Here is a 24,966-nt window from a genome sequence, read left to right on the forward strand (position 1 = left end):
CACAAGCTCACAAAACTGGCCCTGGCCCCAAGTGATTTTCATCATCAAACAAATTTGGACAATATTGTTCTATATTGGTCCTAATGGTTACAACTGAATGCCTCTATTCAAGTAACCGAGGTTAAGAATTCATTTCTGTATTAGAGATGAATTGGACATAATGGGCTAGTAAGGCCAGACTGAGTGTTATCCACAGCCCTTGGGCACAGAGGCTATGATGTAGCCAGTCTAATTCCAGCCAAAGACTTGCTGCCAGAGTTTCTATTGCTTTTTGGTGGATGATCAAGAAATATGGTTGGGTCCTTTTAAGCCTAAAAAGCCTAAATTTTAGCAAACATCTTTGCCAAGAAAAAGTCCTAAAATATATTCACATTTAAAGATATCACAAAAGGCTTGTTTGTGGAATGTTTGCTTGACTACCTCAAGATCTAAATATTAGCTATTTGGGGATGAGCTGTCTGCTTGACCAAGGACAAGTTCTTGCAAGACATACCTTTGGAGAATGATGGGAAAGCTTACGTTCTGAGCAAGGCAACTGAGTTCTGACCTGTCAAACATTTTCATGTTTGTCATGTCCTAACAGGAGCCTGTTTTCTTCCTTTCAGACACACACACAGATACACACCAAATATGTCCACATGAATCTGCAAAATACTCATTTACACATCTGTTCTGATGCTCTTTATTGACAATGCCAACCCAGAGTAATAGCTGTTGCCTTGTTCACTTCCTAACCTTTTAACTTGAACCTGGCATTTCCGTGATTTTAGTAAACTTTCATTCTTCCTAAAGAGCCACATCCAGCTTTTCAAAAATATTTTTCTGTTTGTATACTCATTTTTCTCTCATATGTAAAGCAAAATAATTTCTGTATGATGTATAGCTTGTTATGCCCATAGATGTGATTCATCCAGCCCTAATCTCTACTTCATTTTTCTGGGCACAGGGGCAATGCTCACTTTTGTTTTTTTAATAACAGGTTAACTAGATTAGTGATTCAAATAGATTTCATCAGAAAACATGCTCAAAGCCACTAATGATCTGAGAGATGCAAATCAAAATGACAATGAGGTACCATCTCACATTTGTCAGAATGGCTATCCTCAACAAATGACAAGTGCTGGCCAGGGTGTGGAGAAAAAAGAACCCTCATGCGCTGCTGGTGGGAATGAAGACTGGTACAGCCACTGTGGAGAATAGTATGGAGTTTCCTCAAAAAACTGAAAATGGAACTCCCATTTGACCCAGTGATCCCACTTTTCTAGGAATATATCCTAAGAAACCTGAATCAGAAAGGATATATATATATATATATATATATATATATATATATATATATATACTCCTATGTTCATAGCAGCACAATTTACAATAGCTAAGATTTGGAAACAGCCTAAGTGCCCATCAGTAGTTAAGGGAATTAAAAAAACCTGTGGTACATTTACACAATGGAATACTATGTTGCTATAAAAAGAAGAAACTTTTATCATTTGCAACAGCATGGATGGAACTGGAGAGCACTGCCTTAAGTGAAATAAGCCAGTCAGAGAAAGATAAATATCACATGATCTCACTCATATGTGGGATATAATGAACAACACAAACTGATGAACAAAAATAGATCCAGAGACAAGGTAACACTGAAAAGACCATCTACCTCAGAGAGAAGGCAGGGGAGGGGGTGTAGAGAGCAACCAAAGGACTTGTATGCATGCATCTTAGTATAACCAATGGACACAAACATTGGGGCAGTGGGGGCTTGTCCTGGAAGGGGGGGGTCAAATAAATAGATTTCATCAAACTGTCCTACAGAATAATAGTCTAAATGTTCTGTGCAAAATAGTTTTGTGGGGCCACGTGAAATTACAATTGTCATCTTTTTATTTATCCTAATTGGAACTTTATCATCTGAGCTAGGACAAATAGAGGGTTACCTTTTTCAGGTGAATATATTTCTATAGTCTTAAGATCTTGATATAACATCTTCCTCCCAACCCTTCAATCCCCCCACCAAAAAAAAGTCATGTTTCATACATATGGTAAGTATGTGTGCTGTCTTCCATGCGTGTGTCTCCTAATAGAATGGAATGAATTGGGTTGTGTAGGTAGCTGTTCAGGTCAAGAGTTCAGGCATCAGACCAAAGCTAAGGAAAACCCAGACTGGGAAAAATGCTAAAACATTTTAAGATTTTTTAGGCCAAGAATAGAATAAAGAATAGACAGACATATTTTATCTGTTAAATATAATAGTTTAAATGCCTTCAATTGCATATGATACAACCTAATATAAAGGATAGGGAAAGCATGAGCACTGGGCTTCCATTTTATTAAGTCCATGATTAAACAGAAAATAGAAGACCAGGTACTTGGCATACAGGGTAGGACAGATCTTAAGCCAAAGCACAAGAGGTGGGAGGAGCACTTGGGGTAAGTTTGCACATGATCAGAATTGTCATGCTGACAGCTTCAGGGTCGTAGGAATCAAAACTAAATTAAAGCTTTGGAAAGTCTCAACACCACCTAGCTTCTCAAAGCTTTTAAGAAGCTTTTAAGCTATTGATGAAGGCGGTCTTGTAATATAAACGTTGCAATTTCCCTTTTTTCCCTCTAATATTGAAAAGTTTTAATTGCTTGCCTATGCAGCTATGTGAAATTCTGAGTCTTGTTTTATTTTCCACTCCTCTAAGGAAGTTAAGGATGTATTGATTCTAGGAAATAGCCGTTCTGTTCCTATATAGTGCATTTAAACCTTTAGCATCCTCTCTTGAGGTATTTATGCAGAATCCCTGCTTCATTTCCCAAGCTCTCAAGTGGCTCTGAGACCACCACGGGGCACCTGGAGGGAAAATGAAGGAAACTGGCCTTCTACCTCTTTCTCAGGCATTCTGTGTGGTGATGTGGGTTCCTGGTCAAACAGGCCAGCCTGCACCTTTGAGGTTGGGGGGCGGGGCCTTTTAGGCCTGAACCAATGGGGGTTTTGGAAGTGTCTGGAAACCAGTGGCTGAGGAGGCCTTGCCTCCAGCTTCCCAGGTGAAAGCTCTATAATAAATTAAGGACTGGCCACAGGGAAAGTGCACATCGCTGTCCTCTACCATACTCTAATCTCGCTGTAGGTAAAACAATACCCTCGACATACTCTTCATGGCGTTATCCAGCAGCTGCTGTCCCCAGTGACAGAACAGCTCTTCAAGTACGGTAAACAGATATTTTTTTCAAACAGCATTTCCTCCTAAAACTACCCAGCCCACAAAACCGGTCTTGTGGTTGGAAAAGGCTTTCATAACCAGGGCCAGAACCTGCCTACTTGCCTGTAACTTTCACCCATAAATCCACAAGCAAAACGTCATCTTCCCCTTCCCCACTGTGGCACTTTAGCACTTGCAAGCAGCTCACCTTTTCTCTAACAGACTAAATCTTTCCAGTTCCTTCAAACTGTTCATTACTCAAGGTGAAAGTCAACTCTCAGGGTTTTTTTTTTGTGTTTTTTTTTTTTTTTTGGGGGGGGGAGTTTCTTTACATAAGTGGTTGCTTTATCTCCCACCCCTTTTTATGAAGCATCAGCATTTTGAACTACTCTTTTTTAGGTGGCACAGCTAAACAGTATTTTCTATTTTATTGTCATAGAATATTTTGGCCTTTGAAACCCCAGCTGTTGCTTGCTTTCTCTTGCTGCCTTGGGCTGAAGCAGGTGTGTTGCAGTTTTGTTTGCAATCAAATCAAGTAGTTCCACCCTGCAGATTAACTGTGATGAGGTGGAGCTGGCTCTTCCACAAATGAGAGATTCTGGTTTGTTTCCTTTCTATTTCTTCTTAGTCTAAAGTGACTTTTATATACTCAAATGTATCTCATATTTTTGGGAGGTGACGTCAGAGGAATGTCGGCGTAAAGGTGAGTCTGTCTTCCCCCCACCCCCAACATTTCAACAAAATAAACATCTATAATTCAACAAAGAAGTCATGCTCAACACAGATGCATGCCGGAGAGACCTGCAAACCGGAACAACTAAGGTGGGCTCCTTGGAATACGTGGGGAGATGAGAAAGGAGGGAAGCCAAATGCAGCTAAAGTAACCTTTCATGAGAAACTTGATGGAGGTGGGTGTGGACAGTCCTCTGGTGAGGATGGAAACAACGCAGAAATATGACTGGGTCATTCTCAAATATCCAAGAAAGTAGATCAGCTCTTCCTTTTGGGGGAAAAACTAAAACCTAGTACTTTGTAGATCCCCAGCCTGTAATCTTAATTCATGTGAGTAAAATAGGGAGTGAACATGTGTGCGCACATGTGCATATATATGGATAAGTGATCTTGAACATTCCAAATTAGCTAGGCTTGGCTTGATTAGAAAGAGATAATAGGTACACTAACTACAAGTGTGCATTGAGGCGGACATGACAGATTTGAAATTATGTGAATCACATATTTCTTCCTCACAGTACAACTATAACTGTCATCTAATATATAGTTTCTTTTGCTTAAAAGAAAAAAAAAAGTAGCTTGCTAGAATAAAATTTCTATTAGGAAAGACTTGCATTGTTCAAACATTGGCTTAAAGGGGGTGCATAGGGAACAGATTATGTAACTAAACTGAGACTTAACAAAACCCCATATTTTTAGCTCTCATTTAAAAATATTTGCCATTTCATTTCTGGGATGACAAGGGAACAATGCTAAGCCTACAATGCGTGCATTCTGGGATTTAAAAAAAATCGTGGTGTTTTTTTGAGTGGGAAGTCATCTTCTTAGCTAATGAAACACCCTTGGTGACTGGGTCTTCCATTCTAAGCATTTCTTTATGTCCCACAAGCCCAAGGAAGATAAAACTTATAAAGCATAATTTTTGTTCTAAGCAACTTACCCATGGAAGTTGGATATAGAGTCAATGAAAATATATAAGAACACAAATAATAAAATTAGAATTAGACACACTGAGTGGCCAGATTATTATGATCTCTGAACACATAATAATCTGGCCACTCAATATATATATTAACTGTGATGAGGTGGAGCTGGCTCTTCCACAAATGAGAGATTCTGGTTTGCTTCCTTTCTATTTCTTCTTAGTCTAAAGTGACTTTTATATACTCAAATGTATCTCATATTTTTGGGAGGTGACGTCAGAGGAATGGTGGTGTACCGAGGCCCGGTGCATGAATTCGTGCATGGGTGGGGTCTGGCCAGCCTGGCCAGAGGGAGGGGACATGGCCGGCCGGCCTGCTGGTCAAACTCCTGGTTGAGGAGACAATTTGCATATTAGCCTTTTATTATATAGGATATACACTTAGTGGCCAGCTTATTATGTGTTCAGAGATCATAATAATCTGGCCACTCAGTGTAGTTGTTAAATAGAATAAAGAATAATTAGAGTGGCTGACCTGAGAGGGATTATTCAAGGAGATGTTGATGAAGAAGGTCAAAGGTTAGTCTTATCAAGAGTCATAAATGAAAGCAAAGATATGAGTGAGTGAAGGAAATAGCACTGTTAGGATGCTTAAGTAGGGGATAGAGGGGTGTAAAGGAACATAGTGTATTTTATTGTGTATAAGATCAAGTCCAACAAATGTTCCAACAAAGGTAAAGGAAAGGAAAATATAACATTTTGGTTGTGATGGTCTATAACCCTTTAGTACCATTCTCTGGAATGTCTGTTCCAAATCCCTAACTTCCAGGGATAAGTCCAATATCTTATAAGCATTATATTGGGTAAATCCAGGTGATCTGAAGAATTCTAGATACATAGATAGTCTCAAAAAATTACAGTAGTTTTAAACTTGGGGAGATTTACCTGATCCTAGCTTAAATTGCTACATGTTTGATAATTGAAATATCTTTAAAGCTACTGGTCTCTGAAGGCAAACATTCAAACCTCAGTAGAGAGGTTTAGTGAAATTTCCACATGATTGTGGCCACTAGGTAGTTTTATGTTAGATTCGACTGCTACAAGTGCTGTCCAATAGAACTTCTGCAATGATGGAAATGTTCTGCATCTGAACTTTCCAATATGGTAGTCATATGTGGCTATTGTGCACTTGAAATGTGGCAGGTGTCACTGAGGAAATTAATTTTAAATTTGATTTAATGGTAGTTAAATTTAAATAGCCACATGTGGCTATTATAATAGTTACTTATTGGACAGCATAACTTTATATAAGGACCAGCCTAGATCCTGATCTCTGGGACCTACACCTTCTCTCTGATAGAATCCCTTAGGCTTTATCTATAGCCAGTAACAACCCAGGTTTTGTTACAAATTTATCTCTTGATTGTCACTTCAAAAATTTGCACATGTATATTGTCTGCAGTTCACGCCTGGAGGAATGTGTGACTAGGTACCATGATTCCACTGTTTGTGGTTTTGGACCTTAGCTTCTGTAACAAGATTGTTTCATTTGGACCATTGGATTTCAAATTATAATGTACATTAGAATTACCTGAAGGGCTTGTAGCACACAAATTGCGGGGCCCCACCCCCAGAGACTCTGATCAGGTAGGACTAAGGTGTAGCATGAAAATTTGCATTCCTAACAAGTTCTCAGGAGATTCTGATGTTACTACACTTTGAGAACCACAGGCTTGGACCCAGCCCCTATCTCACACCCTTGTTCCAATAGCCCAGTTCTTGTCTTCATTCTTCCCACTTGAGTCCTTTTTGCAATCCTTTAGAAATAATACAATTTTTCTGGACCTAGAGCTTTTCTGTTGTTTACCAGTTTTTTTTCCAGGGGCTGAAGCTAAAGTAGTACCCTGAACCCCAGTACGTGTGACCTGACTTCTAGCCTTCATGGTGTCTTGTCTGGAATCCTGATATGCTATTTCCTTGAGGCCAAACTCTCCTTGACCTTGTATAGTAACTGTCCATGGACTTCTCTTTCATGAGCTCCCCACCTATGGGGGTTTCCTTATGTTGCTTAGTACTGAAACTTGCCTAAACACTTCCCATACCTAATGCCCTAGCCTCAGCCTCCCACCTGTCCCATCTGCCCCTCCCCACCCCACCCTCTAGTTTTGACACACCATCAATAAAGAGTACCTGCCAAGGAAATTGACCTGGCTGGGCATTTTCTCCACCAACAACTCGAGTGAAGTCGTTATATGGTTGGGTGCTTTGAGTGATGTTGTCCAAAATTATTTCATCTTCAGTAGAATTGTCAGAGTCCGTATTGGAAAAAAAGGCGTCGGCACGAGTAAGCTTCAGAGAATTGAATGATACAGAAACTCTCCCACATGGAAATGGCACTAGAAAAATGAAAAAAGAAAAAAAAGTATTTCTCATTGGCAAGCAGGACATACACTGATTATGATTTCTTTTTTAAAAATTTAATAAATCTTTATTGTTCAGATTATTACAACTGTTCTTTTTTAGCCCATAACTCCCCTCCACCTGGTTCCTATCCCACCCTCTCACCCTCTGCCCTTACCTACCCCCCACTGTTCTCATCCAGAGGTGTACGATTTTTGTCCAGTCTCTTCCTGTACCCCCCATATCCATTTCCCCCTGAGAATTATCAGTCCACTCCCTTTCTATGCCCCTGATTCTATTATATTCATCAGTTTATTCTGTTCATCAGATTTTTTATTCACTTGATTTTTAGGTTCACTTGTTGATAGATATGTATTTGTTGTTCATAATTTTTATCTTTACCTTTTTCTTCTTCCTCTTCTTAAAGAACACCTTTCAACATTTCATATAATACTGGTTTGGTACTGATGAACTCCTTTAGCTTTTTCTTATCTGTGAAGCTCTTTATCTGACCTTCCATTCTGAATGATAACTTTGCTGGGTAGAGTAATCTTGGTTGTAGGTTCTTACTATTCATCACTTTGAATATTTCTTGCTACTCCTGTCTGGCCTGTATAGTTTCTGTTGAGAAAGCAGCTGACAGTAGTATGGGTGCTCCCTTGTAGGTAACTGTTTTTCTCTTGCTGTTTTTAATATTCTCTCTTTGTCTTTTGCTCTTGGCATTTTAATTATGATGTGTCTTGGTGTGGTCTTCTTTGGATTCCTTTTGTTTGGGGTTCTGTGCAGTTCCTGGACTTGTAAGTCTATTTCTTTTACCAGGTGGGGGAAGTTTTCAGTCATTATTTCTTCAAATAGGTTTTCAGTATCTTGCTCTCTCTCTTCTTCTGGCACCCCCATAATTTGGATGTTGGTATGCTTGAAGTTGTCTCAGAGGTTTCTTACACTATCTTCAACTCTTTGGATTCCTTTTTCTTTTTTCTTTCCTGGTTGAGTGTTTTTTGCTTCTTTTATTTCAAATCTTTGACTTGATTCTTGTGTTCCTCTAGTCTGCTGTTAGGTCTCTGTATAATATTTTTTTTATTTTAGTCAGTATATGTTTAATTTCTAGTTGGTCCTTTTTCATATCATCGAGGGTCTGGCTAAATTTATTGGACTTTTCTAGGGAATTCTTAAAACCTTATAACCGTGGTTTTGAATTCTATATTCAGTCATTTGTTTTCCTCCACTTCTTTTGTTTGTGATTTATTACTTTGTATCCACATTTTTGCTGCTTTCCTGAGTCGTTAGGGTAGTTTTGTGTGCTAGGTTTCCTATATGACCCAGTGGGTTGGCCTCCCTGAGGTAGACAGTCTTGGTGCACTCCTTTGTGGACTGTGTGTACAGCCTTGTTGTAGTTAAGTCTTGAATGTTGTTGGTATCACTGGGAGCAGTTAACCTCCCAGCCAATTGGCTGTGAAGATCATCTGTGTCTACACCTGGAGACTTGTGCTGGAGACAGCCTTATAGGACCAGACTTTTAAAATTCAAAAGCATCTGTGTTCAGCTTTGATGGGGCTGAGTCTCAGGGCTGAGCAGACAGTCTTGGCTTCCAGTCAGCCCTGCCCTTGTGCATGTGCCTCCAGACCTCTGCCTTTGGCAGCTACCCTGAGTTTCCACCTGACAGTCCAGATTCCCCCAGTAAGAGCGTGGGTCCTCAGGGGCTCGCCTGGTACTGGAATTCAGTGCAGTCATAACTGGGGTTCAGTGCAGTCAGGAGCTTTCGATTCCCTTCCACCAGGGAGAGCTAGCAGCAACCCCTTCAGTCAGTCTTCTCTGCATGCACTTTCACGCACGTGCTTCCAGATCCCTGCCCACCGTGGCTCCCTGAGTCTCTGAGTCTATGTGTGCCTTTCTCTGTACCTGACAGTCCAGACTCCCTCCATATGAGCCTGGGTCCATGGGGTTTTGCCCAACACTGGGGTTCGGTGCTGTAGGAACAGGGTTTCAGTGCAATTGGGGGCTTCCTTCCCCCTCCCACCAGAGAAAGCCAGCCAGGCACTCAGCCACCATTCCTCTCTATGCACATGTCTCTGTATCTCAGCTCTTTGCAGCTCCTCTGATTCTCCGTGAGCTTTTCCATTTCCTTCTAGTTGTAGAATTTCCCCTCAGCCACCTTTCCTGTGGTTCTGTATGATGTCCATTCTATCTTTTAGTTGTTTTGAAACTGTTGTGCAAGGCAGCAGTTTAGGTGCTTACCTATGCCGCTATCTTGGTTTCTCCTGATTATGCTTTCTGGATGCATAATAATCTGGCCACTTAGTCTATATAGTATATAATAAAAGGCTAATAAGCAAATTGTCCCCTTGACCAGGAGTTCATCCAGCAGGCAGACTGGCCAATCACCCATGTCCCCACCCCCTGGCCAGGCTGGCCAGACTCCACCCATTCACGAATTCATGCATTTGAGTGTGTGGTAGTGATGTTCTGAATACACCAATCAGCTGTCAACATGGCAGCATGGTTAACATGACTGGGAAACACTGCCTTGTCCACTGCTGAATGGAGGGACTGTGCTGAGCAGCCTGGCATGGTTTAAAACTATTCTGATCTCAAGGGTGTAAACTCAGCCTGAGACCCAAGGATAGGAAATAACTTTCTCAGAGGAAAGCAGCCACACCTTGGCAGAATCATGCTTAAAATTTTCCCATCCTTGTACTAGAAGCCTATCAGTCTATAATTTATGTATCTTTCATGGCATAGGATTACTACATTATTTTGTCTGGGTGAATTATAAATATATGTACAAAAACCAATTGCTTCATGATATAAAATTAAAAATAAGTGGATACATGGAAAAGAATTCAAACTAAAGACATTTAGAATTTCTATTTAAAATGATGGAATTTGAAAAATTAATTTTTCCAATTCATGTAACTCCTCTTTTCTATGATTTCATAATGAAGTTAAGACAAGTAGGGATTATAATTGTGTAGACTAGTTAAAATGCTAATGGTTCAAATGTAGATTTGGAGAATATATCTGCCAAGCTTTGAAAAAAAACTTATTTAGATTTTGACCTGCTGGTTCACAGGACTTTTGGTCTTCTGCAAGTTGGTATCCTGTAGTACAGGAACAATACACCTTGTTATCTGTGCCCTTTGTACAAAACTGCTTGCACTTGCCATTCTTAATGCTGCATGTTTCATCTGAAAGAAAGCAAAACCAACAGTAATAGCATCATTTAACATGCATTTCTAAAAAGTATATGAAACTACTGACTCATGTGTAGGTCAAATATAACTGGGGCCATTTATGGAGAAAAACCTAGGAACTTAAGCTAAGAGTAGAAAGATAAAATAAAGTTCTTAATAAGGCATAAAATGGTGGCAGCAATATATTTGATTTGACATAAAACTGAAGGGTTGAATATCCTACTTTCATTAAATCATGGACTATAATTTAAATGTTTATTAAATATAACACATATTCAGAAAATACTCACAACTTTAGTCTGAATTTTTCACAAAGTGGGTACACATGTTTAAACATTAAACAGATTAATACATAGGACATTATTAACACCCTAACTCTCCTAATGTCTCTTTTCAGTCATTATAGTCCTCCTCCTTTCCAAAATTACCATTATCCTAACTTCTAAAAATAAATAAGTTTTGCCTGTTCATGAACTTTATATAAATAGATGCTCACAATGTGCACTCTTCTGTCTTTCATTTAATATTTTGACTGTGAGATTCATCCCTGTTGTTTTGTATAGCAGTACTTCATCTACATGCTGTGTAGTTTCCCATTGTATAAGTGTTACTACCTTTATTCATCCACTTTACTATTGATGAATATTTAGTTGAATTTCCAGTTTGGGGTTCTTGTTTTTATATGATACAGTTATGAACATTCTTATAAATGTTTTTGATAACAAAACATTTATAAGACTGTTCATAACTGTACAAATGTTCATAAATTCAACTAAATATTCATCAATAGTAAATAACATATGCATACATGTTTCCTAGAAGTATACTTATAAGGAAAATTGTGTTCAGGTTTAGTAGATACCGCCAAGTAGTTTTATAAAATAATTGTAAATGATTTTTATTTAAAAATTTCCTCATTGCCTCACTCCCTTGTCCCTTGCTCTTGTTCCCTAAGATTGCACATCCTAATAAATAAGCTTGTGTCACAGACTCCATTTTTTTTCAGGGGAAATCTAGGCTAACAAAATGACTATATGGTTATAGAGTATATTATGGAATTTTGAGTGATAGGTCTGCATTTTTGAATTGTATTTTACATAAGCTAGCATAGGCTAAGATAACAATTAGCTCATGTTCTTTACTGACACTTCAGGAAATAAAAGGAGGCTAATCATCAATCAACTGTTGCCAGGTAGAGAAAACAGCCTGAACTTTAACCTTTGCTACCAATAATCCATTAAGTGCATGATCCAGAGAAATGTTGCTTGGTCCTTTTTACTTATTTTTTTAAAGACCTTTCTCCTCACTCATACTGAATACATGGGACTAGCTATCATTTTTGTTGCTAAAAACAGTACTAAAGTGTTCAGCCAAATCAAATATAACCTGTATAAAGTGTTCAGTCAATATGAGATTGTGATAAGTTAATAGAAGTAGGTGGTAGGTCTAGCCTGGTTTGGTACAGAGCATGCATAACAGGAATGAGTAAAGACGGTGTGGTTTTCCAAATTCTGATTCTGTGCCCTTGACTAAATAACTCTCCATGAATTGCAACATTTGTCCTTGCTCTTCATGACCCAGTATGTTGTTGCTGCTCTCTAGCTTGGTTTGTACATTCAGTGAGAAATATTGCTGTCCAATCAGAAGTCTTTTGCCCTCAGATAAAGGACTCAACATTCTGGAAATAGTATAATAGCACAGGATATCCAGTGGAAAGGTTCATAGTCCAGGATCTAAGGGACAGTCACTCTGGGGCACATTCATCAATCATTTATTGAGCACTTAGATGTCAGACACTGTGTTGGATATGGGTCTCCCTGGTTCTGAGGCTGGTCTCAGTGCCTAAAACATGTTATTTTACCTCCATGTTGGTACAAACTCTTCTTTCTTGACCCCTCATGTCTACCACAAATGTTACCATTCTGTTTTATTTTGTTTTGCCTTCTACCCTGATATATTCACTGATATGCAAAACAAAGTGTGGACAAAAGATGTTCTGTTTAAATAAGTTTACCATAGAACATGCTATTGTCTAGTTAAAACTAACGGTATTTTCTTGTTTTCACTCCACAGAAATTTATAGTAAATCAGTAGTGTTTGTGGTCTGTTAGCATAATTTAAAAAAGTGTTTTTCTTTCTTCCTTTCTTTCTTTCTTTCTTTCTTTCTTTCTTTCTTTCTTTCTTTCTTTCTTTCTTTCTTTCTTTCTTTCCTTCCTTCCTTCCTTCCTTCCTTCCTTCCTTCCTTCCTTCCTTCCTTCCTTCCTTCCTTCCTAACTTTCTAACTTCCTAACTTCATAACTTCATAACTTCCTTCCCATCCTATATTACTATAGAAAAATGCCTCTTGTATTCTTAGAAGGAACTGAAATGACCAAGTTTTTACATACCTTGATCTATCTGTAGAGGAATCAAATGTGATGTATAGCTAGGGACATACTGATATTTATTCTAGCTAAGGGGACAAAATAGGCAATCAATTGTTATTTTTCTAACTAGAAAATGTGTCCTGAATGTTGGTACATCTCTGCCCTGGAGAGGAGCCTCATAGACAAGGGAAAAGAAAAATAAAAAGGTCTGAACAATGGAAATCTATCTTCTCTTTACAAGCCAAGATGAGGCAAGAAACTTGGGGCCCAGGTATTTCATAAACTGTGCTATCTAGGAGCTTTTGAGATTAGTCTAGATTATTCTTTAGTTCAGTTTGAAGCAATGGCAATGGGAGTTTGTATGTTTTCTCTTTTCCTGTCCTCTAGTTTCTGAGATAAAGAGTTTTTTGAGAGAATTCTCAGTTTGTTTCTGAACTAACTGAGCTGGAAAGATTTTTCTTTTTCTTTTTTTAAATATATTTTATTGATTTTTTTCACAGAGAGGAAGAGAGAGGGATAGAGAGTTAGAAACATCGATGAGAGAGAATCATCGATCAGCTGCCTCTTGCACACCCCCTACTGGGGATGCGCCCGCAACCAAGGTACATGCCCTTGACCGGAATCAAACCCGGGACCTTTCAGTCCCCAGGCCGACGCTCTATCCACTGAGCCAAACCGGTCCTGGCATGGAAAGATTTTTCTAAATCCCTATAAGATGGGCCGGGAGATATCAATATAACCCAGAGGCCAGATTTGGTGGTGGAAGCAGTTCAACCAATCCAAAATGTGGGGAATCTGAGAGGACTGAAATGGGTCCAGTTGTACACTTAGTACTTTTGTTTTGTGGTCCATAGCCTCACACATATAGCAAAACATTTTAAGGATTTTTTGTGCTCATATTTATATTCTCAGGGCTATTCTCAGGGCTCATATTTATATTCTCAGGGCTATTCTATTTTTAAACTAAAGACATTTAGGAATACTATTTTCAATTATACTTTACTACAATGTATTCTTCGTTCTTAACTGAATCTAATTGAGTTGATCATTCCCTTACTGCCAAGAGTTATAGTATTTAAGCTGAAAATGAGTAACTACTTCAAATATTTATGCAGATTTTCATAATAGCAGGATCAAATTTATCTAGGTAAATGTGAATTTGAAATTATAACCTTTCAACTGAAAGTGGCACCTCAGAGATGTTGAACCAATTAACATAACCACAGGAAAGGTAACCCAAGTTTACACCTCACTAGGAAATCTGAGGGAATGGGAATTCAGGCCATGTAAGCTCATCCACCTGCATTCACTCTTTTCTTTTAAAATGTTTTGTCTCTTCCACCTTTTTCTTTTCTTATCTTCTATTCCTTTTTATCTTTTTTACTTGAAAGGAAGATGACCAATGGATTTCTCTTTAATACTGAAAGGATTTCTGAACATTACAGGTGACTTATTCCCCTTTCTCAATAGGACACAGGCAGCAGCTTGCGTTTCATTTTGTTGTATGCCTTTCTCATCTATGTGTCAGGTGGATTGCTATAACACCTTAATAGAATCCTGCTAATTTTCGACTCTTTGCCCTTAGTTATATAACCCGTGATGTTAAATTCTCTCCCTAGGATCACATCTCTATTCTTCTGGAGTTTCAGAGTAGAAAGAAAATCTGTCACTAGTACTGTGTGCTTTTCACAATCACAATACCAGTAATCTTGCATCCAGAGGAAATAAACAAGTAGTTAAAGGACTTTGGGGATGTATAGTTCTAATTGCCAAAATCTCAGAAAAAAAGAATATTCTAGGCAATGAGAGAAAAAGATACATACTGAACCTAAATTTATTATGAACTCTTTCAGTGCAAATAATGTATGATCTTAGATTTTTAGTATATATAGTAGTTGGTATATGTGAAGAAGTGGCTATTATATGAGAGTACTGACTTTGCCATACCTCAAAGTGTAAGTTGTTTGACTTACACTGCCTATGTTTATAACAATTCAATCATGAGTTCCGTTGATGGGTTTAGTTTTCTTTGCATTTTGTGGACATTAGTTAGAAGCATGGGTTTAGGTCAGACAAACTGAAATTCAAGTTCTGGCTTGAACATTTACTTCCCTCTGTGATTTTAAGCTATAGTTTTTCTCATCGTCATGGAAAGGGGATCCTAGTAATGGTACTGACTGCATATGGTTGTATTGAGGATTAATAAGTGAGTGGAACATCATTACTTATTATCCACCAAATATTATTACTCAATATAATTTCTTGACCTCATCCTGGAAACTATGACTATAGATAAAATGAACGTTTATAAGCTTTGAAAGTATGTTTTACAATGGGATATTATTCAGCATTTAAAGGAAATCCTTTCATATGCAACAACATGGATGAAACTGGAGGACATTTTGCTAAATGAAATAAGTCAGTCACAGGACAAATACTGCATGATTATATAAAGTGCTTTAAAAAGTCAAAAACATAGAAGCCAAGAATGGGGAAGGAATGGAAAATGGGGAGTTCCTCTTCAATTGGTATAGTTTCTGTTATATAAGATGAATAAGATCTGGGCATCTGCACAACATCGTCCCTGTAGTTAATAATATTGTGTTGTACACTTCAAAATTTGTTCGAAGTGTAGATCTTATGTTGTATTCTTTACCACAATAAAAATGTATAAGTTTTTAAGGGAAAATTATGCTACATAAATATGGCATTTTCCAGTCTCAAAGTGAATTTTGAGCCATGAGTAATCCAAAACTAGTTACTTACCTAGTTCACAGTTTTTTCCTTCAAATCCAATTTGACACCAACATTCGTAGGAATTAATGTCATCTTTGCATAGGCCACCATTTAAACATGGATTAGACTCACATTGATCTCCATCTTTGAGATAGGTTAAAACATTGAATTAGAAGATGAATTGTTTAGAAAGCTTGGTCCTCCCTGCACAAACTCATGGTGAGGGGAGCATGATTTTAGGGTCAGAGAAGAACTCTTGACCTGGAATCCAGTTGCTTACAGGGCGTCCCTGGCTTCCTGCATTTCTAAAAACAACTGAGGCTAACACTGTCCTAAGAAATTACCTTGAAGAAGACATGTGCATAGTTCATGTAACTGGAAGAGGAAAGAGAGAAGAATGTTTAAGTATAAAAATGTATTTTTTCAGTATATAGTGAGAAGAATTTTTAGTCCTTTCTTATAGAATGGGTGGTAGAGTTAATTCCAAATCAAATCACATCACTTCAAAAATCATTATTTATACTAGAGGCCCTGTGCATGAAATTCGTGCATGGGGCGGGGTCCCCTCAGCACAGCCTGCACCCTCTCTAATCTAGGACCCCTTGTGGGATCGGGCCTAAACCGACAGTTGGACAGCCCACTCACAATCCAGGACCACTGGCTCCTAACTGCTCACCTGTCTGCTTGTCTGCCAGATCACCCCCAACTGCCCCCCCCCACTGGCCTGGTCACCCCTAACTGCCTCCCGGATGGCCTGATCACCCATTATTTTCCCCCCCTGCCGACTTGGTCACCCCCCACCCCAGCCTTGTCAATCTTAACTGCTCCTTGCCAACTTCGTTACCCCTTACTGCTCCCCCTGCCATCCTGGTCACCCCTCACAGCCCCCCTCTGCTGCCCTGGTCACCCCATGCAGCCTGCTGCTCAGTCATTTGGTTGCCCTCACTAACCTCCCTGCTGGCCTGGTCACCCCATGCAGCCTGTTCGGTCCTCTGTTTGGTTGTGATGGTTGCTTAGGCTTTTATATATATAGATGTCATGCAAAGCCTGCTCTATCACAGATCTTGCAGTGTGAGCTGAGTCAGATATGGTACATCTATTCAAGGAACTGCTGGCCTAGGCTTGAAGCAAATGCATCTTCTTCCTTAATATATATATCTATATATCTATATCTATATCTATATCTATATCTATATCTATATCTATATCTATATCTATATATCCCTAATATAGACCAAAGGGCAGAACACTGAACAACCAGTCGCTATGATGTGCACTGACCACCAGGGGTGTGCATGGAACATGGCTAGCATCAGCTGTGGCAGGATGGTGGAGCAGATGAGTGGGGGCATCAGACCAAGATGGGGTGTTGGTCACTGTCATCAGGGTGAGCCTCTGGTTGTTACTGAAAATTCTTCATGCCTGTGCCATGATCCTGCCCAGCACTTGCATTTGATGCCAGTGCTGGGCCCGCTTGCATCTGCTGCTCATACCTTCAGCTGGCTCCCAGCACTGGTCCTGATTGCTCGGCACTGTCAGTGGGTTCAAGCAGCAGCTGCTGGCTCCGGTCACCCCTGAAGGCTTCTCCACCTCCCCCTGCTCCTGAGGGGCTATTGGAGCAGCAGCTGATGCTCACATCTGCTGACAGCACCGGCCCCACTCACCCACAGCTGGTGCCAGCCCCAATCACTTTGCCTTGTCAGCAGGTGTGAGCAGGACCAGTGCTGTCAGCATGTGAGAGTGACGACAGTGGGAGTGACGACAGGAGACTGGGGGCCACACAGGAGTAGTCAGGCAGGGGCATGGAGGATGGGCTGAGACCTGCCTCTGTGTTCATTGTAACCTCATATCCCACAGTTCCTTTCAAGGTGCATGAATTCATGCACTGGGCACCTAATATATCTACACTAATAAAAGAGAAAATGCTAATTGACCGTACCTTCACCACACCCACAGCCAATCAGAACAAGTATGCAAATTAACTTAATAAAGATGGCAGTTAATTTGCATACAATGAGGGAGGGAGGAGTGAAAACTGAAAACAGCTTAGAAGGAAGAGGGAGGAAAAGCATAAAGCAAGGTGGCTGCCAGAAGGAAAGCACAGGTGGCAGCCACAACAGTGGTGGTGGGTGGGGTGGGGTGGGGTGGGGCGGGGTGCGCAGCCGCAGTGGCCACTTACAGGAATCTTCCTACAAACGGGCTCCTAGAATATATATATTCACCCAAGGGTATTTTTCCATTGATTTTTAGAGAGTGTGGAAAGGAAAGAAAGAGACAGAAGGAAACATCAATGTGAGAGAGACACATCCATTGGTTGCCTCCTGCAAGCACCAGGGCTGGGGAACCTGCATTCTTCCTTGTGTTATCATTTAACTTTTATGTATAATATGCAGTTATAATTTGAAACAATAGATAAAGATGCTAGAAGCATCTGTTACTATTAAATATATTCTATGAGTTAGGTCCCAAATGGCCTAAGTAAAGTGAGAAACAACTTTCAATAAACAGAATCAAAGAGAAAAATTTCTAAAAATGTCCCTTTTATGTGTAGATTGAGTATGTTTCCTTTCTACCTTTCCTAAAGTTTCTACATTTATAGAATTCTTGAAAGCCTTTGAAGACACTGGTGGTAAGAAAACAGGGGAAAGAAATAGGCAAGAGGGGAAGGAAGGGTCAGGATGAGAAGGGAATCTTTAAGTCAGGTTTCTTAGACCTCTGCCTCCTTCCATACTTCTAAGGAAGTTTCAGGAGAAAAGTATGAATAGGACCAGAAGGTAGGTTTGTATGCACTTTGAGCTAATATAAATAACCCTGAAGAAAAAATGGGAGCTATATCAACCAGATAATATAAGAGAAACAAAACAGTGGAAGATAAAGTTGATATAAGAATGAAAGAATGGGAGAAAAGGGTCAACTAATTTCTAATTATCAGTCATACTTTAGAGCAAAATTTCTTATCATTTAGCATGTAGATCATTATCTGCTTTAGGGAGAGCAGTAGTGTATCTGTCATATTTTCTGTCAGTAGCATGTATCTACTAGTAAGTCCCATTGACTAAGGACTAATATCCATTCTTAGAAATAGCTCCTCTCTGGAAAGTCTGCTTGTCCTCTCTGCACCTTGATCCAGTGTGCTTTTGCACAAATACTTCCATTTGTTCCAATTCTATAAAAACAAAATATGTTATATCTGGATTATTATTATTGATGTTCAGAACTGTTCTAAAAAAATGAGCTCTATTTCCATTTTATGTTATAGACCAATGGATCTGAATTATTTAAGATGTTTCACTGAAAGGGTCTGGGCTTGCAACCAGCTAGCTACACAGCAACTAATTTGCTGAGACATATCTTTAAAATGAGTGTCATTTTATCCTGCATTTAGTCCTCCTTTGGGTGCTTGTCTGTGTGTACTTTAGGCTGAGGCAAAGCCACAGACAGTAGCAGTCAAAGACAAGGGACCAACCAGATCTTGCCAAGTGAGCGGTTCCTGTTTAAGGCTACTAGGTTAGTGTTTAATGAATAACTCCGCTTAAATTTGAAGGCTCAGGGGGTAATATTGAAGGAAAGGGGTTGGCTTCATGACTCCCAAGCTAGGTGATCTTTGAAAAGTCTTTTATTCTTCCTAAACCTCAGTTTCCTCCTCTGTGAAATGAGGCTAATAATATTTTCTTCACATGGTTGGTATGATGATTAAGTGTGACAGACACTCTGTAAACTATAAAGTACTTGTCAGATACTGGTTAATGTGATTTAATGCTTTATGTTGTGAGTTGATGGTACAGAATAGGGCAGGAGTGAGAGGTCTGTGTCCCTGATGTATGTGGCAGCCCACACAGTGATAACTAGCATAGGCTATTTTGGGGGCAATTAGGAATCTCAGTTGCAAGTGAAAAGAGGCATGGAGTTACTATATTTTTCTTTTTGGTCCTTGTTTGTCTTTTATTTTTTTATAGACAGATAATGTAGTGACAGAAGCATGTCCTTAATGTTTCCCATTATCTTTACCTGAATACAGTAACCACTGCCTATGATTTAGAAGGCAGGAGCCCATCTACAATATATGGGTCTTAAAAAGTACTGACTTACCTTTGCTAGGGGAGTGGTTTCTTGGGTCAGGGGTGGGCAATGAAAGGATCATGGGAGTTTAAATACAGCCAAGAATATTAGGAATTGGTGTATTTTAAAAATATATCACAAGCTTCAAAAATTTAAATATAGTAGAAACAGAGAATGAGAAGACTTGTTTGGACGAATTGTAGGGGAATAACTCAGTAGAGAATTGGCATGGTAGGGTTCATTACCGAGGCCAAGGAAAGGCAGATAAAGCAAATATAATGGACAAAACTACTTCTTCTTCCATCATTTAAAAACAAAAATGGGCCCTAGCTGGTTTGGCTCAGTGGATAGAGCATCGGCCTGGGGACTGAGGGGTCCCAGGTTCGATTCCAGTCAAGGGCAAATGCCAGGTTGCGGGCTCCAGTGGGGGGCATGTAGGAGGCAGCCAAATAATGATCCTCCATCATCATTGATGTTTCTATCTCTCTCTTCCTCTCCCTCTCTCTCTGAAATCAATAAAAATATATTTAACATTTTTTAAAATGGAAGAAATATGAGTTATGAGAACATGAAAAAGCCCAGCAATGCCTCCAGAATAGAAATTATAACTGGATCTCAAATTGATGAAATTCAGTGAATTTGCTGCTCAAGTAAGTCAACCTGTAAAATTTACACTGTCACAAGATCCTGCTGCTGGATTTTAAATTAACTTTAAAACTTAGTTGGAACAAACTGAGGAATCTCAGAGGAAAGGAGAGTGGGGGTGTGGCAGGGAAAGAGTAACCAAAGAACTTATACACATATATGCATTACCTATGGACCACAGATAGTAGGGTGGTGAAGGTGTGGGGTGGGGTGGGAACTGGGTAGAGGGGGCAATGGGGGAAAAAGAAGGACATCTGTAATAATCTCCACAATAAAGATAAAAAACCTTGGTTGTCATTAATTTTTGACTTTTCCTTATTGTGGTAAATTTATTTAACAAATATTTACTCGTGCTTCTTTCCAGATATTGTTTGAGGTACTAGGAATGCATCAGTAAACAAAACAATTGAATACTGCTACCAACGTGAAGGTTGCCATCAAGTGAAGTGGGAAAATAAATAATAAATAGTATAGTAAGAACATTATATAGTACTTCAAATGGTGAAAAGTGCTGTGAAAAATAATAGAGCGGGATATGGTATCTGGAGTGAAGGGGTTATGAGAGGGGAAGGTTGAAGTGTTAATAGATGATCAAAGTAGGCTTCATTGAGATGGTGATATTTGGGCAAAGACCCAAATAAAGGTGAGGTAGTGAGCCTAGGAAATCTAGCAAAAGAGCATTCCACATGAAAAGAACAGCTAGATCAAAGACTCTAAAATGGGAGCATCCCTAGAGTGTGCAAGAAACATCAGGGAGTCCAGAATGGCTGGAGTCCATCTGTTTTCTTCCAGCTTCCTGGGGTGGACAGATGTTCCTTTTGAAGCCCTGTGGAGGAGTAAGCTTATCTGCCAACTGACATTTCTCATGCTGGCATACCTGTGGTATTCAATCTTAGATAAAGTAATGGAACTTACTTATCTGAGTCCCTTTGTCAAAGTTTAATGTATTATGTATTTAAACAAAGAAAAAAATACATATTTCTTAAATGTTTCATATACAAGTTAGAGGATAAAATGAATTGCTTACCAACATATTGCTTCCAAAATTCAGTCTATAAAGAAAAAGAGGAGAAGTTAATGGTGGCATTTAAAATGTCTTAGATTTCATTCCTTCTCTTTTATAGCATTTATAATACATATATATGTATAGGTATTTTAAAATCACAAAGAGAAGTTTCTCTTTATTACATTTACTATTCTTTGCATTTGAATAATGTTATGTGGAAATACTCACAGTTTTTTCAGTGTTTTCAAAAACTTCTCGTGCTTCTTCAAAACTGCACTTTTCTTCTCTACATTCTCTCTCAAGGTTCCCTTGAACAAACTCTTCCAATTTACCTGAATTATATCTCTTTGGTCGATTCAGAATTTTGGTGGCATTTTCACGATCAAGAAAAACTGAAATTAAAAAAAAACCTATTCTTTAGCTTTAGGAAAAATAAAACATCATGAAAATTAAATATATCTTTTAGGGAAGGTTTTGTTTTTAATCCAAGTAATCCCAAAGCCAATTTATCTTTGGGGCATAGAGACAAAATGTATGATGTTCTCGTGATACTGTATACACATTGAGATTTAGGAATTTAAACTCAATTTGATTTTTAGTCAAAAGAGCTCCTATAATAAAAGGTCAGATTTTCAATCATATTTGAACTTTGGGTGAAAAAGAAAGTTCTTAAATAAGCAGTTAACTTCACACTTTTTGATTATTTGAAAATAGCCAATTGTAGATGTTTTGCAAGGTGATCCATCACCCTTGCTGAGCTATGCTTTCAGGATACAGTTGCCCAAATGACTTTACAACAAATATCTCTTTGAAGAACAGAAACCTATTTGTGGTCCTGCTCCAAATGAAACCCAAGGTTTTCTCACTAACTTTAAAAGAAAAACCACTGCATTAATTTTTTTAAAAAAATCTTTAGACCCACAACACCTTCAGTTGACATGTGTTGTTGTAAGAATTCCAGTGATATGTCTTTTGCTTGGATTCAGGATGTGATTTATTTTAGCTACTAGAGGCCCGGTGCATGAAATTCATGCACGGGAGGGTGTGTGTCCCTCAGCCAACACTGCACCCTCTCCAATGTGGGACATACCTCTCACAATCTAGGACTGCTGGCTCCCAACTGTCACCTGCCTTCCTTCCTGATTTCCCCAAACTGCTTCTGCCTGCCAGCCTGATCACCCCCTAACCAGTCCCCTGCCAGCCTGATTGATACCTAAGTGCTCCCCTGCCAGCCTGATTGCCCCTAATTGTCCTCCCCTACAGGCTGGTCCCCCCACCTGCTCTCCCCTGTAGGCCTGGGTCCCCCCCAACTGCCCTCCCTTGCAGGCCTGGTTGCCCCCAACTTCCCTCCTGTGCCTGCCAGGTCACCCCTAACTGCCCTCCCCTACAGGCCTGGTCCCTCCCAACTGGCCTCCCTTGCTGGCCTGATTGCCCACAAATATCCTTCCTTGCAGGCCTGGTCCCTCCCAGCTGCCCTCCCCTGATGGCCATCTTGTGGTGGCCATCTTGTGTCCACATGGGAGCAGCCATTTTGTGTGTTGGAGTAATGGTCAATTTGCATATTGCTCTTTTAGGCTAGAGGCCTGGTGCACAGGTGAGGGCCAGCTGGTTTGCCCTGAAGGGTGTCCTTGATTAGAGTGGGGGTTCCCTTGGGGCATGGGGCAGCCTGGACCAGGGGCCTGTGGTAGTTTGTCAGCTGGCCATGCCCCCTGGTGACCCACACAGAGGCCCTGGTATTTGGGGTTTATTTATCTTCTATAATTGAAATTTTGTAGCCTTGAGTGAAGATCAAGGAAGGCCAGTGTGTGAGGAAAGCTTCCTTCATCCCTAGGGAAATCCAAGCCTCCTGCTCACTCTGTGACCACAGCCATCTTGGTTGGGTTAATTTGCATACTCACTCCTGATTGACTGGTGGGCATGGCTTGTGGGTGTAGCAGAGTGGTGATTAATTCGCACATTACTTTTTTTTATTAGATAGGATGACTGCATAGCCTGTAGAGACATTTCTGAGCTCTTGAGGATTGAGATCTCTAACCTAATTCTTCCACTCCCTCCCTCCCTCCTCAATCTCAATCCTCTCTCTCTCTCTCTCTCTCTCTCTCTCTCTCTCTCTCTCTATATATATATATATATATATATATATATATATATATATATATAAATAATCACCTGGAGTTATTTCTTTCTTCAAGAGATTATCTGAATAGAATCAGGTCCTTATAAAATGAACTTTCCAAGGAATTTTGGGGATGTTTTCTCATTAAATCCAAAAAAGAATAAGAAAAGAAACAAACTACGTAAACTATATTCCTCTCTTTTCATTGCATCTCTTCACTTTGTGAGCCCTTCCAGTTCCTTGACAACCTTACTTTTCTCTTATTTAGCGAATACTCTTGGGGTTTCACTTTTTCCCTAAATTTAGCTTAGACTTCTCTTCACATGTCAGTTTTCTCAGTTCCCTTCACCCCTTTTCAGTGCTGCAATACCCTCCAATCCAAACCACTAGATCAGTGCAGCCATCTGCTGCCTTCCTTCTCTTCTGAGGCAGCTGAGCACCTTGTGAGATAATTTCAAAGCTGCAGGTAGATGCCATCGCATATTGATGCCTCCCAGCTTCTACCAGGCCCTCCACCCCAGCCAGGCAATTCATGGATTTGGTCCTGGGCACATCTATAATAGCATCTATGTCTGAATCCATTTATAGTGTGATCTAATGGAAAACATATTTTTGGAGTCAAACAGATCAGACAAACCTGGATTTGAATTTACAACTTGCTGGCTGTGAGATCTTAGGCAAGTCACACAATCTTTGAAGCTTAACTTGGTATGAGTATGCCAGTAGTATTATAAGAATACAAGAGGCCAGGTGCATGAGTTTGTGCATTGTGGGGTCCCTCAGGGTGTCCTGTGAGGATTGAGCCTGAGCTTGCACCCCCAGCCTCGCAGCCCAGCCGCCTGGACTGGTAACCTTACATGGCCTGGCACCTGCTCCAAATCATCCTGCCTGTAGGACAATTGATCAAGGCCAGAGCTGGGTGGGCGCCCTGCCTCCTGCCATCACCACTGGTTGCTGTCTGTGGGGCGATCTGGTCTCCACTTGCACCCGCCTTGGCCTCGCCTGGCTCACCTGCCATGGTCCCGCTCTTGCTGAGGCACATCAGGCCTGCAGCGCCTCCACTGCCACCCATTGCCAGCACTGCATTGCTGACACCCACCATATTCTGTGCCAACCCTGGTCAGCGCATGTCATAGAGAGTGGTTGAACTCCCAGTCAAGCAATTTGCATATTAGACTTTTATTAGATAGACTGTACTTCACAATGTTGTTGATAGGATCAGTGAAATAATAATATGTGTAGGCTTGTATATGTCAGTCATCGCTCTTCTTCCTTACTAATTCACTTGCTCTCTTCCTTCCTGGAAAATAAAACTGGATCTCAAATTTATGGGACTCAGTGACTTGGCTGTCCAGTTTAGTTTCTGCTCATCCAGATGGTCTTAAATAAGTCAACTGTAAAACTGATAGTCTCAAAATTTTCTCAATTCCTTTTGGCTCTTTAGAGCTCTTTTCTGTAGCTCTTTCCCTTCTTTACTGTCATCCATGTAATGAAATGACTTGTCAGTATCAGCCATGACTTCCTAATGTATAACTTTGAGTTTATTTATTTCCTGACTCCTCTGAAGCATTTCTACTTATTAATCTCTCCCTTTTCAGAACACTTTCA

At 39.8% G+C, this 24,966-nt stretch overlaps 1 protein-coding gene across 1 annotated transcript in view; it reads right to left on the bottom strand.

The window, feature by feature from the left end:
* The window catches only part of F9 (coagulation factor IX), a 37,239-nt gene that overhangs the window by 8,606 nt on the left and 3,667 nt on the right, over window positions 1-24,966 (bottom strand). The window contains exons 2-6 of the mRNA XM_084870216.1: window positions 21,471-21,634; window positions 21,264-21,288; window positions 15,563-15,676; window positions 10,296-10,424; window positions 7,030-7,235 (exon numbers count right to left, since the gene is read on the bottom strand). Coding sequence (XP_084726342.1) covers window positions 7,030-7,235; window positions 10,296-10,424; window positions 15,563-15,676; window positions 21,264-21,288; window positions 21,471-21,634 — 638 coding nt within the window. The remainder of the gene's footprint in view (window positions 1-7,029; window positions 7,236-10,295; window positions 10,425-15,562; window positions 15,677-21,263; window positions 21,289-21,470; window positions 21,635-24,966) is intronic.

Source organism: Pipistrellus hanaki (genome assembly GCF_964339955.1).
Source record: "Pipistrellus hanaki genome assembly, chromosome: X".
Lineage (NCBI taxonomy): Eukaryota > Metazoa > Chordata > Mammalia > Chiroptera > Vespertilionidae > Pipistrellus > Pipistrellus hanaki.